Source organism: Anguilla rostrata, chromosome 6 (genome assembly GCF_018555375.3).
Source record: "Anguilla rostrata isolate EN2019 chromosome 6, ASM1855537v3, whole genome shotgun sequence".
In the NCBI taxonomy this organism is placed as follows: Eukaryota; Metazoa; Chordata; class Actinopteri; order Anguilliformes; family Anguillidae; genus Anguilla; species Anguilla rostrata.
In genome coordinates this window covers 4483950-4498607 of record NC_057938.1, presented here as the reverse complement: position 1 = coordinate 4498607, position 14658 = coordinate 4483950, and the positions used below count along the sequence as shown (strand labels likewise).

General features: G+C 44.6%; 1 protein-coding gene across 3 annotated transcripts in view; it reads right to left on the bottom strand.

The window, feature by feature from the left end:
* The window catches only part of astn1 (astrotactin 1), a 320953-nt gene that overhangs the window by 17059 nt on the left and 289236 nt on the right, over nucleotides 1-14658 (bottom strand). For all 3 annotated transcript variants that reach the window (XM_064341654.1, XM_064341655.1, XM_064341656.1), the window contains one exon: nucleotides 6218-6353. In XM_064341654.1, coding sequence (XP_064197724.1) covers nucleotides 6218-6353 — 136 coding nt within the window. The remainder of the gene's footprint in view (nucleotides 1-6217; nucleotides 6354-14658) is intronic.

Sequence of the window (14658 nt, the reverse complement as noted above, 5' to 3'; positions counted from 1 at the left end):
TGCCAAATTGAGACTGGCTTGAGCTTTCAGGTAAGATAAATGGAAACCAGAACACAAAATGAGCATGGAACTGTGTAAAATAGTTCAAAATTGCTTCAGCGTGCAAATTATGTAATGCATACCAACGCCTATAGACTCTTTAGCCAAAATAGGAGGGGTCTTTCATTATAACAATAGACATACATGCATGTCTCTGGGCCGGAGCCTATTGATGAAGATTTACTAAATGCAACAAAACCAGGCACGGCCTTTCCCACAGCACAGCACGCACCATTTTACGAGACAACCGGAGCACCAGAAGATGGTGGCTGGCAGCCATTTTGTATGGTAACTCTACTGAGGTGGCAACATAACCGTTACTACACTGTAGGTCAAACAATTTCACAGAGAGGGATGAAAGGGATGCTCGTAAAGATACTGTTGAATCACATCTCCATCTAGTGGATATCTGCACAAACAGCCCTCCCGGGCGACAGAGAACCTCAGGACATACGGACCGAAATGCCGTGTTGATATTTAAGGCCACCAGAGGCCTCGCCAGCAGCTGATGTTTCTGCTCTGCCATCCTGCATGGCACAGGGAGCGCGGTAGCGTATCTGGTATCCGGGTGGCAGTGTAGTATAATGGGTAAGGAACTGGCCTTCTAACCTAAAGGTCACGGCTTCGATTGCCAGGTAGGACTCTGCCGTTGTACCCTTGAGCCAAGGTACTTAACCTGCATTGCTTCAGTGTATATCCAGCTGTATAAATGGAGGCAACGTAAACGCGTTGTAAGAGAGAGCCTGGTCAGCGCTGATTTGATACGTGATGACACAGCGGAACCACAGACGCTCTGACGTTCTGCCCGAATGCAGGCTTCAGCACGATAATCAGAGGTACACAGCGGAATAAATGCTGGCACCGCTGCCTCACGTGTTAAGTTCGGTTAGCCCGATACAGCTCTTTTGAAACACTGCATTTGAACTCTGGGGGTCCTGGGAGGTGGAATTGGTTTTTATGGATGAGGCTCGACAGAGTGTCTCTCTCACTTTAAAACATTCAATGCCTGTCCCCCCCCTCCCTCGCTTCCTGCACGTCCCGGTGGCTGGACCCCCTCCCGTGCTTCCAGAGTTCCGGACGGGGTTACGTCCCAGAAAGCAGCATGGGGTCCCGCCGCCGGGACGAATTCGCGAGGAGGCGAAGGAAACGGGCGCTTTGGGATCAGGCGCTTCAAAGTGACACCCGTGATGAATGAGCCGGAGGCCGGGCGGGGACGTGAGGAGGGAGCGTGTGCGCGTTTGTGCGCTGTTCTGTACATCACCGCCCCCCGCCCCCCCGACCCCCCCCCCCCAAAAAAAGGAGAAAAAGGCAGAGAACATGTGGAGGGACGATGTCCCTGGGACATTTCCTCACTGTCTAATCTCTCCAATCTGGCCCTGCGTTTGAGGCCGGGAGCGGGAGGTAATCAGCTGCACGTGTGACGCCGTGTTGCGGGCAGAGCGGCCACAGGGGAGAAGGGACAGGTGGTGGGCCAATCGGACGGTCCAGCCGCAGTCGCCATAGCAACGGACCATTCTCTGCGACCTTTTCGACCCCACTGCTGACCAGGAGTCTCCCCTGAGCTGACGGTGACCTCATCATGATGTCATCCAGTTGTGATCTTCACCATGATCTAAATCCCTCTCTGAAAGCACACCTAGCTGTACAATCAGATCTGCTTGGCAGCCATTAAATTCAGCAAAATATTACTTAATTGGCAGGCTATTATGCACTTGGATAAATACACACACACAATATTTAGCACATGCACAAATGAAACAGAAATTGGCCAAATAAAATAAAGTCAAGATGATTTGTGAAATACAGTCAGATTATGTTTCTAATCACTGGAATATTGTATAATTACTCATTCTAAAATGAAAACTATATTCAATCAATTAAATCAAATTTGTTTTTTTTTTATTGTGACTACTGAACATAACAAACCACATTTCTGAAGAAAAAGGTAACCGTTGCATTAATATGCTGATGATAAGCATGTTGGATAACTGTTTGGCTGAGTAATAGAGGTCGATGCTTCAAACAGTTGCTACCTAGCCATTTGCATCAGATTAAGAAAGACAAATTTACTAGCCTGTTTGTAACAGGGCATGTTTATTTTAAACAGCATGTGAAACAGCAATCATGGGCACAATATATTCCTTGTTCAATTGCACACCATAAATAAAATCCAGAGAAAATACATTAATAGGTGAGGGTAAACGGAGAGTAAATATGTTTTTTTTTTTTGGGGGGGGGTCCCTTCTTATTTTCCCATTGGAAGATAAATAAGCATATATGTATGTAAAGAATGTGCTAGGATGGATGGATTAAGTCATGCATTTATTTATGGCCACGTCATTCATCAACATCACAAGTGTCAACCTTGCATGATAAAAAGCCTTCCTAGTGCTTAACATGCATCATCCAACCAGACAGGCATATGAACATAGCCAATATAAAACATGCATCTCAAGGCTGACTCTGGGGGAAAGGAGATCGAGGTGGCAGTGACTTACATGCTCCTTTTATCAAATGCAAAGTTACTGGTGACACATCTGGGGCCAATATGACATGCAATCAGCAGGTATGAACTTTATAAACTTAATTCATTTATTTATGTTTTTTTCATCCACCCCAGCAGTGTTAGCATTGTTTTCCCTGAAAACATGGTGTTTATGGCCTCTTGGACCAGATGCTCGGTGCGTGTGGCCTCTATATACATACACACAGTAAAACACGCAGTGTTAATTCAACTCTAACAGAGTACCTGTCAGTCCATTAGGGGCCACATACTCCGTAAGAGTTGATTTAACACTGAATATTTTACTCTGCAGGCAAACACAAGCTGATCAGTCTCCCTGTCTGCTCAAACATCGCGATTGGCACTGACCTTGAAGAGCGCATATCCATCTGACGTTTTTATTGATCGTTTCTTTCTCTCTTTCATTCTCCCTCCCTCTCTTTCTTTCTTTCTTTTAGCCATTTATTGACCCTCGTTATGGAAACTCAAATGCATCCGTCTGATTACTCCATGAATCTTTCTGAACGGTGAGCCCTGTGCATGCGGGAAGAGGGGTGGGGATAGTATGGTAAACTCCAGTACAACAGGCTACACGGCTCCATGTCACCTTCATCCAAAATGAGAGGGCAGAGAAAGCCCTATTCCTGTTTTGCTCCAGCGGTGGTTTTATATCATATTACAGAAAAGTATAGCCTTTAGGTAAATTGCAAGCCTGGATGGGTTTGAATGGCCGGTCCTTGTCATTATGCATTGTTATGTTCAAATGTTCTCATAGCAAAGGCGGAAAATCACATCGATAATTGCATTGTTCACGATACACAGTTATAAGGCAGCGCTGCAATTTGTATTGGCATCATACTGTAATTTGTTGATACTGTCATTTTTTTTTTACTGTGGTTTTTATATCACCGTCAATGATAAATGGTAAAAAAAAAAAAAAAAAAAATGAAATAAGCGACTGGAATGCACCCTTAACGTGCAGCTAGACAGGCAAATACGCAGGCACCCAACTGACCAGCAGGGGGCTTCTGAGTGCTGTCATCCCCCTCTACCTTACCTGGACACACTAGAGCCAATTATAGTCCATCACATATTGAGGCTGCTAGCCATTCATTTTTAAAATTGTGAATGCAAAATAAGTTGCATCCAGCACATTACATTTACAGTTCTCTCAGAAGTGCAAAATCATTTGAAAGGGCTATTCTATTTCCCCTCGCAAGCTGACTCGAAGGTATTAAAATGAAGTCATAGTTGCGGCTAATCACTGTTGAAAGCACTTCACATTAAATAATTATGATGAACACTCCTGACATTTGAGATAATTGAACCATACTATGATTATTGCACCTTTTGCAAAGGCAACCGTTGGGAACTTCAACATTTATTTGAACTTACGTAAATTGCAAAGACAAACGCTGGGAATTAAAATAAATGTTGAAGTTTCACAGATTTAGACAATAATTCAGATATTATAAAAATTATTTGACCAATTAAACTGTCAAGTGACAGCACAGATTATTTTACAGGGTGAGCACACGCAGTTCTGTACATTAAAGAGAAACTGAGTTTAGCTTTACTCCGTGTAAAACATATGTTACTCTTGACATTTCAGACTGCTGCGGGACTTGTTTTACTGCCAGTGATGGTAAAGAAAATGAAAAAAATAAAGTCATTCAGACTCCTTAAAAAACTTTATGAAAAATTTATGAACGGGAGCCTACATTCTTTCCCTGTCTACATCCTCCTCTCCGTGTGCGGGGGGTCACAGGATCTATTAAGTTCTGTTCGGAGGTGCGGGTGTGCCCGGCAGGTCATGGGATCTATTAAGTTCTGTTCACTGAAATCCCCCTGGGTTACCTTCCCTCCATGGTGTCATCCTACCGCAGTAAAAATAAGAATGTGACCTGGACTGTTCCAGAACCTTCCGGCTACAGTCCACAGCTCGCTGTGTAACATTAATATATTTATACTGAATTTCCCCTCGCTGAATCACTCCAATGCACCACAAATGCTTGGTATCACAGTACGCACGCAGGACCACAGGATGGTCCCAAGTGACACAGTTCAATCTGATGAACCTACCAAACAGAACTATTAAAGGAGAAAAAAAAAATTAGTCAGTATTTATTTGAAAATTAAAGTTGTAAGTCACATATAAACTCTGGAACACAGTGCTGCTGCTGATACTAATACTACTACTACTACTACTATGAATACTACTGCTACGGCTATTACTACTACTACTACTACTACTACGGCTACTACTCATCTCCTACACTTTGCACACTTTATGTTGATTTATTCTTTTGTATTTTGATGGGCTGCAGGATTGTCAGTGGCTGAGCTCACTATCAATGTTTCTATTTTTTTTGTTCAGTTTGATTGACGGCAGTGAGCGTGTCAATGGGGAGACCACACGTTATTGGATGGAGCCAGGCAGAACGTTATTTTTCTGTGTTCTACCCGCTAACCATTCCCAACACATTCATCTCTTCACTGCTATTACCGCTATTAGCATCAAGTGCTTCACTGACACGCTTTTATTACCTGCCAAGGCTTAGCCCACTTCCTTAGCTGTCTGAAATATATTTAAAACACCCAAATTTGAGCCTCCAGTTCATTCAGTACATTAAAATCAAAACAGAGATTCCATGTTTTTGCCTGGACAAAAATGAATGTACCTCATTAAAGAATATCACAGGATCACGCTGCACATATCTCATGGATGCACGTTCTGCTATTTGTTATAATTCACATGTTGGTGGTATAAAGTTGTTATAACTCACATGTAGCTGGTATATGGTTGTTGTAACTCACAAGTTGGTGGCATGAGGTTATTGTAACACCCAAGTTAGTGGTATAAGATTGTTATGACATGTATAAGGTTGCTATAAGTCAAACATTGGTGGTATAAGCTTTGTATCACACATGTTGGTGGTATAAGGTTGTTATAACACATATTGGTAGTATGAGGTTGTTATAAGTCAAACGGTGGTATAAGCTTACTATAACTCACACATTGGTGGCATAAGTTTGCTATAACTCACGAAAAGGTATGTTGGTAGCATAAGGTTATTATAACTTGTGTGAAGGTGGTATAAGGTTGTTGTAACTCACAGATTGGTGGTATAAGATTGTTATAACACGCACATTGGTGGTATAAGTTGGTCATAACTCACAGATTGGTGGTATAAGATTGTTATAACGCGCACATTGGTGGTATAAGTTGGTCATAACTCACATGTAGGTGGTATAATATTGTTATAACGCGCACATTGGTGGTATAAGGTGGTCATAACTCACATGTAGGTGGTATAAGGTTGTTATAACGGGCACATAGGTGTTATAAGGTGATTATAACTCACATGTAGGTGGTATAAGGTTATTGTAACTCACAGGTTGGTGTTATAAGGTGGTCATGACTCACAGATTGGTGGTATAAGATTGTTATAACGGGCACATTGGTGTCATAAGGTGGTCATAACTCACATGTAGGTGGTATAAGGTTGTTATAACGGGCACATTGGTGTTATAAGGTGGTCATAACTCACAGATTGGTGGTATAAGATTGTTATAACGTGCACATTGGTGTTATAAGGTGGTCATAACTCACATGTAGGTGGTATAAGGTTGTTACAACGGGCACATTGGTGTTATAAGGTGGTCATAACTCACATGTAGGTGGTGTCAGGCTCCAGGCAGCGGATTATCATGCTGATGGAGGAGGTGAGGAGGCCGGGGATGTCCCCCAGCATCACACACGGAGACTTGGCCCCAGACAGGATGTCATCCACGAAGCTCAGCAAGGACTCTGCAAAGACACGGTGTCATTACGCATACCGCACACGCACTATGGCTATGACACAGACGAGGCCTCCAAAGGAAATATCAGAACAAAATAAACCCACGACAATCCAAACGATGGGTCTGAAATAAAAAAATAATAAAAAAATCTAACTCGTAACTCGCACTTCAAAAAAACGTTTAAATTTATGAACAGGAACCTAAATGCTTTCCCTGCAGTGCAGACCACTCTAGGATCTCCTCTCTTGGAGTGTGACTAATTTGCTAGCAAGACCACTTCGGCTGTGCGGGGCTTCACGTGAAATCAGAGACGACCTTTAAGCGCAATCAGGCAGCTCTGAGCAATCGTCGCACCACTCAAAAACAGCGTCGCACTTTCTCAAAAAAGATCATCCTTCACTCCGCGCTCGAGCACATCGTCGAGATCAATCGACCAGATGGCACCGGTTCTCGAAAACTAATCTGCGCAATGTCAAGGTCAAAATATGAAAAAAAAAAAAAAATAAATAAATAAATAAAAACCCTTAGCTGCATGGCGCATTACACTGGGAGAGCACACTAGCGTACCTCCTTTACAACAGAATAGGAAAAAAAAAAAAAAAAAAACTGAAACAGACAGACGTGTAATAAATGCCTCGGGAATTAAGTCCAATAAAACCGAGTTCATATAGGCACCCAAAACGCATACTTTTTACTTCAGCAGACATTCCTTGCGACTTACGCCACAGCTGAGCGTCTGCCCCGGCTGGCGGTTTTTAAACGAGGACGCATAAGGATTGTGTTAATCAGGGGAAAAAAAATTGCGGGCTGGCGCGGGGACCGCTAGACGTCTGAAATAAACACGAGCGTGGAAACGGGCCGCTTCTCCGCCGCGTTAATTGGGCATGAGCTGAAACAGCCCCGCGGGACCGGAGAGCCCCCCCCAATTTGAATACTACGCATCCGTCTGTCCGTCCGTACAACTGCCGGGGCCTGACATTTTAGACCGAGGGAGGGGGGCGCCGACGTTTTGGGTTTCACGCGGCGATCTCAAAGCGCGATCGAAATAAAGACCTCAGCGAAACTTTACCCAATAGGAGGAAACAAAGCACCCCGCGTGCTCTAAAGTATGCGTTTTTCCCAGAGTAATAGAGAGACAGAGATACAGAGAGAGAGAGAGAGAGAGAGAGAGAGAGAGAGATGGAAAGAGAGAGAGAGACAGAAAGAGGGATGGAGATGTTCCATACCACAGCGTGCTTTAGCCGGGGAGGGGCAGAAAAGCAGTCCAGCGTGCCCATTCAAAAAAAAAAAAAAAATAAAAAAATAAAAAAAAAAAGGCCCACTTAAAACTGTGGGACACAGCTCTGGTATGCAGACTCAGACGGGTGCCAGGGAGACCGTCTTTGGAAAAGCAGTAAAAATGGCCGCGAGGGGACCTGTCAGAGCAACGTGTTATGCCTCGCGCCGAAGACCCACGGAAGGCCGCGGGTGAGCGAAATGAAGACTGACGTCGAGAGGGACGGCGTCACTTTAATACGCTCGCTGCAGACGCGTGCGATATCTGTCTGGGGGCGGCGGGGAGGGAAAGCTCTGGAGCTCAGGAGCCAAATTAGGGCCTGGAGAGAGCAGCGGAAAGACATTAATGGGAAACAAAAAAAATACCGTGATAAGTTCTGCTGCTGTGCTGCTTCAAGAAACCGGGGGAAAGCCGCTCTTGTGACCCCGGTGAGGGTCTTCTCAGCGTTCCCAGCAGCCGCTTCGCAAATCCGCATCACTGGCTCGTTGCTCTGCAGGCTCCTGAACTGTCTTGTGCGCCATCTTGCGTTTGCGTTTTTTGTCACCATGGTAACGTGGCGCCTCACAAAGCCAAGCGTGCACGTACTCTATAAGCACTGGCAGTGATTCCCGTTTGTACTGACCAATCCGGACACTGAATACTGCGGCCTGCATAACAAACGAAAAGTTCAGGCCTTGGCTATGAGTTGGAAACAAGAGAAGGCCGCTCGCAGCCTGCTGAAGGAAGCTTCGATATTTTGGCTCCTACATCCTTATCCCAGCAGGCTCCGCGGAGAGCGCGTTGGATTCCCCCCACACGGCAGATCATGCTGCTGCCTTAAAACCAATCGGTGAACTCGACGTGACTCCCGCTAACCAGACCATTGGCCGGACGCCGCGCGAGAATATACTGTAGCCCTCCGGGCACCCTCTGAGCTAACCGTTTCCACAAACAAACGCGCCGGGGAAGCGTGCCGAGCCGTGGCTCCTGAGCCCGCTTCATACCTGCAAGAGCCTTTTTTTTTCTTCTTCACGAAACCTCAACTGTTACTAATCGACCCGGCGCTCGCGCCAACGACCGCCTGACGTCAAACCGCCTCGGCTTTCCCGTTTTACGGGACGCCAGACAACGGCGGCAATTCGTCTTTAATTCCAGCGGACGTGCCCGGCTTGAACGATCGACTCCCTCGCAAGCTGCAGCGCGCGTGAAGTCAGAGCTTTGAAATATTATTATCGTCAATTTATCAATTTAAAATACGACGCGCCGGCCAGATTCCGCCCGCGTTTTATTGCGTAATTTTATTCGTTTCGAGTTTGTGTAACGGAGCCAGCCTTCTCATTGCGAATGATGGTGATTGGTCGTTTTTTTTTTTCGTGTTTTTTGATGTCGCAATCACTGTTTTACCCCCGGACTCACGGAATATTACTTCACTTTAAAACGGATGCCAATGCGAACGGCCTTGTGTTTATCCCTGTGGTTCAGTGTGAACCTTCGGCTCCTGTTCACATCATTTCAAAATGCCAGCAATGAGGCCAATGATTTATCACACCATACAACATGTATTCTTTTTATTATGAGCGTGTCCCATGTAATTACTAGAAACGTTCTTCATGATATTTGCTCCATTTGACACGTCGAAAAAGGAGCCAATGGAGCATAAACAAAGCCATAAATCCCTGACAGGTGCTCTCTCAAAACACCTGGACAGCTTGACGTGGCTTTGAAAGGGGTGATAAAGTTCTTTTTATGGAGTTACTTCTCATGGCATTGAATCGGAGCCCACCACTTCCCGCAGAGCATCCTTTCGAAAACGCCGTTACTACGCGCCGGTCTCTAGATTTTGTCCAAGATCTCTTTAAAATGTTGTACATATGATAGGACTATGACAAACGTCTGACAGGATTTGTGGATTTCATCCCGTTCCAGTTTTAATGGTGGAAAGACTAGTGGAACTTTAGCCGCAGTTACCCCCCCTCCGTAATAATTCCTATTTTACTGTCCACCTTCCCACATGAGTACTTACAGTTTAAAATTCTCCTTTATGGATCTTAAAACTGATTGTAATGTTTTATTTGATTCTTGCCGGGGCCAGTAAGGTCCACATTTTTAAACACCAAGCCAGAGGGGTTTCTTTTAGCCTTTTTCTTTCCCCCTTCTTTGTTTGTCAAAATAATAATAATAATAATAATAATAATAATAATAATAATAATCGTCGTCGTCGTCGTTCCCTGCCTCTAGTCACGTAAACCATCTCGGCATAGCCATAGATTGTGTCAAGTGATCTGCTACTCATTAGTTGTCTGTAATTTGCCAACTACTACAGAAATTACTATAATAACTTTGGAAAATGTACAGTAAGGCTCTCACAGTTTTCGAGCAGGGGACTGAGTCAGACATTTTAACTAGTCCACTGAGCTAGGCATGGGCACAGTTTAAGCAAGGCCTACACAAAAAACAAACATAAACAAACAAAACAAAAAAAACACACACACACAACACACAAAACACTAATAATAGTAATAAACAGCTATCATTTCAGAAAGAAGGGAAGACTGTTACCTACTTGGATCTTTGTAACTATTATGTATCTAAATGCAGCTATATTCCATAATCCTGCTTCAAAGCTAATGTCAGCTAGCTAGCCACAGTACAGAATGCACTGACATAGCCATCTAGCTAGCCACAGTAGGCTACTGAATGTACTGACATAGTTACAGTAGCCACCTAGCCGAGTCACAGTACTGAATGCGCTGACATAGCTAGCCATCTAGCTAGCCTCAGTAGGCTACTGACTGCACTGACATAGTCAGACACCTAGCAAGCCACAGCACCGAATGCACTGACATAATACCCAGATAGCCTGCACACTAATGAATGGGTGACAGTCAGCAGCCAGGCCGCACTCCCACAATTCCAACCGACACAATCAACTGCAACACTCAAATTGAAAATGAAACTTTTTAATATGCACACTCAGAATGAAATTATCAATGCAAATCTGGATAATCTGTGTCCTAATGAGATGTTTTTGGCCACGCTCCCCCCACCCCCCCACCCCTCCCCCAGAAGTTGTAAATAATTAGGGGGCCGTGAGCGATTCAATTTTAGGCACGCAGCCTTGGGCCTTGGCTAAGGGTCCCCGCTTTCTTGCTCTTCCAAGGAAGAAGGGGGAAAAGGAGTATTTTTCCTTGCCTTGTTCTGCCAAGAGTAAAGAACCCTGGGGTGAGGACGACCTTGGCTTGCTGGATGACAGTAGTTTGATGTCCTGGTGCATTTCAGCCATCCCCCCCCCCCCCTCAAGGCCCCCATCCTGCTTCTGCATCTCAACATATGTCCAGTCCTCCACCACTCGAGACGCAGGTGTGAATGCGCGGATAATGTCAGATCATAATCACGCAGGGCGACGGCACAAGATAATTAACAATCCGGAGACGGTAATTGCTTTCCAGACAGCCGATGTGGGCTGCAATTCCTTCGCTGTGGAAGTGCAACATTATTGAGATACAGAAATACAAAGACAGAAAGAGAGAGAGAGAGAGAGAGAGAGAGAAAAAAGAAAGAATTAAATATAAAGAACCACTCTTCTGCCATATAGTACCTGCTGCTCAAAGGCTTTTCTTTGATGTCCCTTTTGCCTGAGCACACTGAGAAGCTCTTTTGTTCGTGAACAGGTAAACATTTCAACGTGAAAATTCCCAAATTCATCACGGGGGCCTCTCTCTGGCCAGAAGAGCTGGGAATATTACCAGTTTTATGAAAGCAGCGAGCCGCTAGGTATCAACGCGATTCTGGCAGCCCTGCAAAGACTCAACAAATAACATCTGGCTTTCATTGTCTGGGTTCTGATACGAACAAAAGGCGAGAGATGGACGACACCGGTTTTGCGGCGCATCGATTCTTGGCGCTTCCTGGGTAAAAATGATTAACAGACTTGAACACCCACATGGAAAGCATTATCTGCTTTCACAGAGGAAATAAAACCCTGATTGTAGCCGCGCTGAAGAGAGGGATGCGCATCGGGACACCTTTGCTCGGGCGGTCCGAAGAAGAACACTTCAGTCTTCGCTCGTTGCCCGGTGAAAACCGCCCAAATGCCTCCGGGCCATCTATGTCATCACATCGCTAACAGAGTCAGTACAACGTTACCTTCAATAACATATCACCGTTGCTTCCCTTGACCAGAGATCTTTTGACCAACTTAAGCTCTAAAATTGACCAATCCGATCAGGTCTCGTTCGCAGAAGCTTTTGGCCAGCTTAAGCTCTAAAACTGACCAATCCTAGCAGGCCTCATTCACAGAAGCTTGAGACCTATCATTCCAGGCTCTTCCCTGATTTGAGTGCTTTTTCTCCCACGAATGATCTATAAAAATTCTTTTTCAATCCAAAGAGGAACGATGGAAGGAATTCCAGTGCGGATGTCCACATAACTTTCTAACTGTGGAGAAAGCAAACAACGGCCGATTTCACGCAGAGAAATTAAAAACTGCGTAACGTTCCTGTACAATTGTATCCGCGCATCGGAAATGGCTCATATTACCTTTCTCTTGAGTTGAAGAGGCTTTGAGAGCTTGTTGCATTACTGATATTTATTCCTATTCCTATGTTCATACTTCAAGAGTTACCATTAGAACTGCAAAATAAATAAAAAAATAATTAAAAAAACACTAATTATGCCATGTATAGCAAGGTCCATGTGACAGGATCCACCTTAAAAACCTCACGGGATAAAGTTATAACCAGTTCAAATGGAATTCAGACATACAGAATGGCCCTGCCCATCCACAATCTTCACATTGTTCTCACATTTTTCAACACTCACTGACACTATCTAGTGCAAATGCGGTTCTTTCATTTTAGATTTCCGAAGACAGCACACATGAAATGTCACTGTAATGTTTTTTACCGGCGATCAAAAGAGCCTTTAACTGCTTGAAAGTAAAAACAACAACGGTGATACCACAATGATGATCCACAGAGATCAGAAGAACCCAGGAGATGTTATAAATGGTGGATTTACTTCTTTTTTTTAAAGACACAGAAGAGTGACAGCTTTAGTGTGCTTCTCAGAAATGAAATACAAATCCCTTTCCAGTTCTGATCCGCTTTTTCTTACCATCTGCCAGAGCTTTGAGCTGCTGCTTGCTATATTTGTCGGATACAGATCCCAACTGAATGGTCTTGGGATAAACATACTTGAGTCTAGTACAAGAAATCGATTACTTTATCATTGAAGTCATCTTAATGCACAGTAAAATGCCCAGTGTTAGTTCAGCTCTTAACAGATAACATTTGGTCCCACTGGAATGTAGCTACAGAGCCTGTGGTGTGGGATAAGAGTTCTGCGGAATGTGTTTGTTGCTAGCTAGCTAGCTAGCTGCTGCAATGGCGGGAGAGAAGCCCAGATACAGCGAAGCAAAAACGACAAGCTCGCTTAAGAACTAGAGTTAACCTTGGAATTACACTTCCTCAGTGGCGTCAGCTGAAGTTCGCCAAGGGGATGAAACGCGATGCGGAGTTGGCTTGTTTTCTGTTGGACCTGTAAGTAATGTTACCTCTAACTATCCAGCTGGGTACATTCGGTAGCTAGGTGTCTGAAGTCGGGTGCTCAGGGTTAGCGGGCAGAGTAGAAAACTGTGTAGGAGACTTCATTGACTGTAAACACACGGCCACAGCAAGGCTAACAAATGTTGCATAGTATGCCGTTAAAAATACATCTCTTAAACGCTATACACAAACTGTCCTCTCACATCCATATGCATATTGAAAGGAATGTTAAGAGGGAAAGACACAGTAAAAAGCAAATGATTAATTGAAACAGTTGCACCACAGAAAGTTACTGTTCATTGCACACGTAAATCTAATCATTCATAGACCATATAGATGATTCAAATAGGGCCGTACTGAAGGAATAAGAAGCGATATATCATAAAGGTGTATATTTCCCCTGAAGTCCAACACAGAGAAAAGCCGGTCATTCTGATGTAGCCGCACTCCTACGCAAAACGGCAGAATACAAACGCATGAATATTCAGGCGCTCGTAACAATGAGTGTGACCATATGCTTACGCATCCTGCGACGAAAGAACACCGGGGCTAATTTGCTCCGCACCTGCCTCACGGCACGCTCCATATGAGCGTTTCAGAGAGCAGCAGCAGGCCCTGTGGCCTGGTGAAACTCATTACACAGAGCGGTACGGGCCAGTCTGACAGCTGTGCGTGAGTGTGTGTGTGTGTGTGTGTGTGTGTGTGTGTATGTGTGCGTGGAAATGTGCATGTGTGCGCGGATGTGTGCACGCGTGCATGCGTGTGTGTGAGCGTGTGTGTGCATGTGTGTGTGTGTGTGTGTGAGAGGGTGTATGAGTAGGTGGGTGCATGCGTGCGTGTGTGTGCGTGGATGTGTGCGCGCGTGCATGCGTGTGTGTGAGCGTGTGTGTGCATGTGTGTGCATGTGTGCGCGTGTGTGTGAGAGCGTACGTGTGTGTATGTCCGTGTGTTACAGTATATATTGCAGGTGTTTTGTATGTGACACACTGAATTATGGCTACAGGTCCCACCAGTCCCAGCCCTTCAGTTCCAGCCCTCCACCGCAGCCCCTTTTCCAAAAAATCATTCTCTCTTGGCTTCGCCACTTCTTGCTCATCTTCTTTCCCACCTGGTGCTGGAACTCCTCGGAATCAACTTAGTAACGTAAACATTTATCTGGGAAGTCCTGTCTATTGTTCCTGTGACTGAAATTTACCAGATAACAGACGCAAATAACACCGTGCACACAGATGACTTAGAACTTCAAAACTTGCCCCCATTATTAGTTGCTTAGACACCGTCAATGCTATGAGAAGCTTAAAGCCACTCTTTCAAGAACTGAATCATATAAAATGGAGGAAAACTGCTGATGATAATACTAAATGTGTCTGTGGATGTGCGTGTGTGTGAAGACACAGCCTTCATTAAGTTAAAGCTAACAGAACAGAGAGAAAGTAACAGAGACAGAGGAATATCTTGTTAGGGATTTGAAAAGGCATTAGAACAAAGTCTTGTTCCGGCTGTCAGCATTG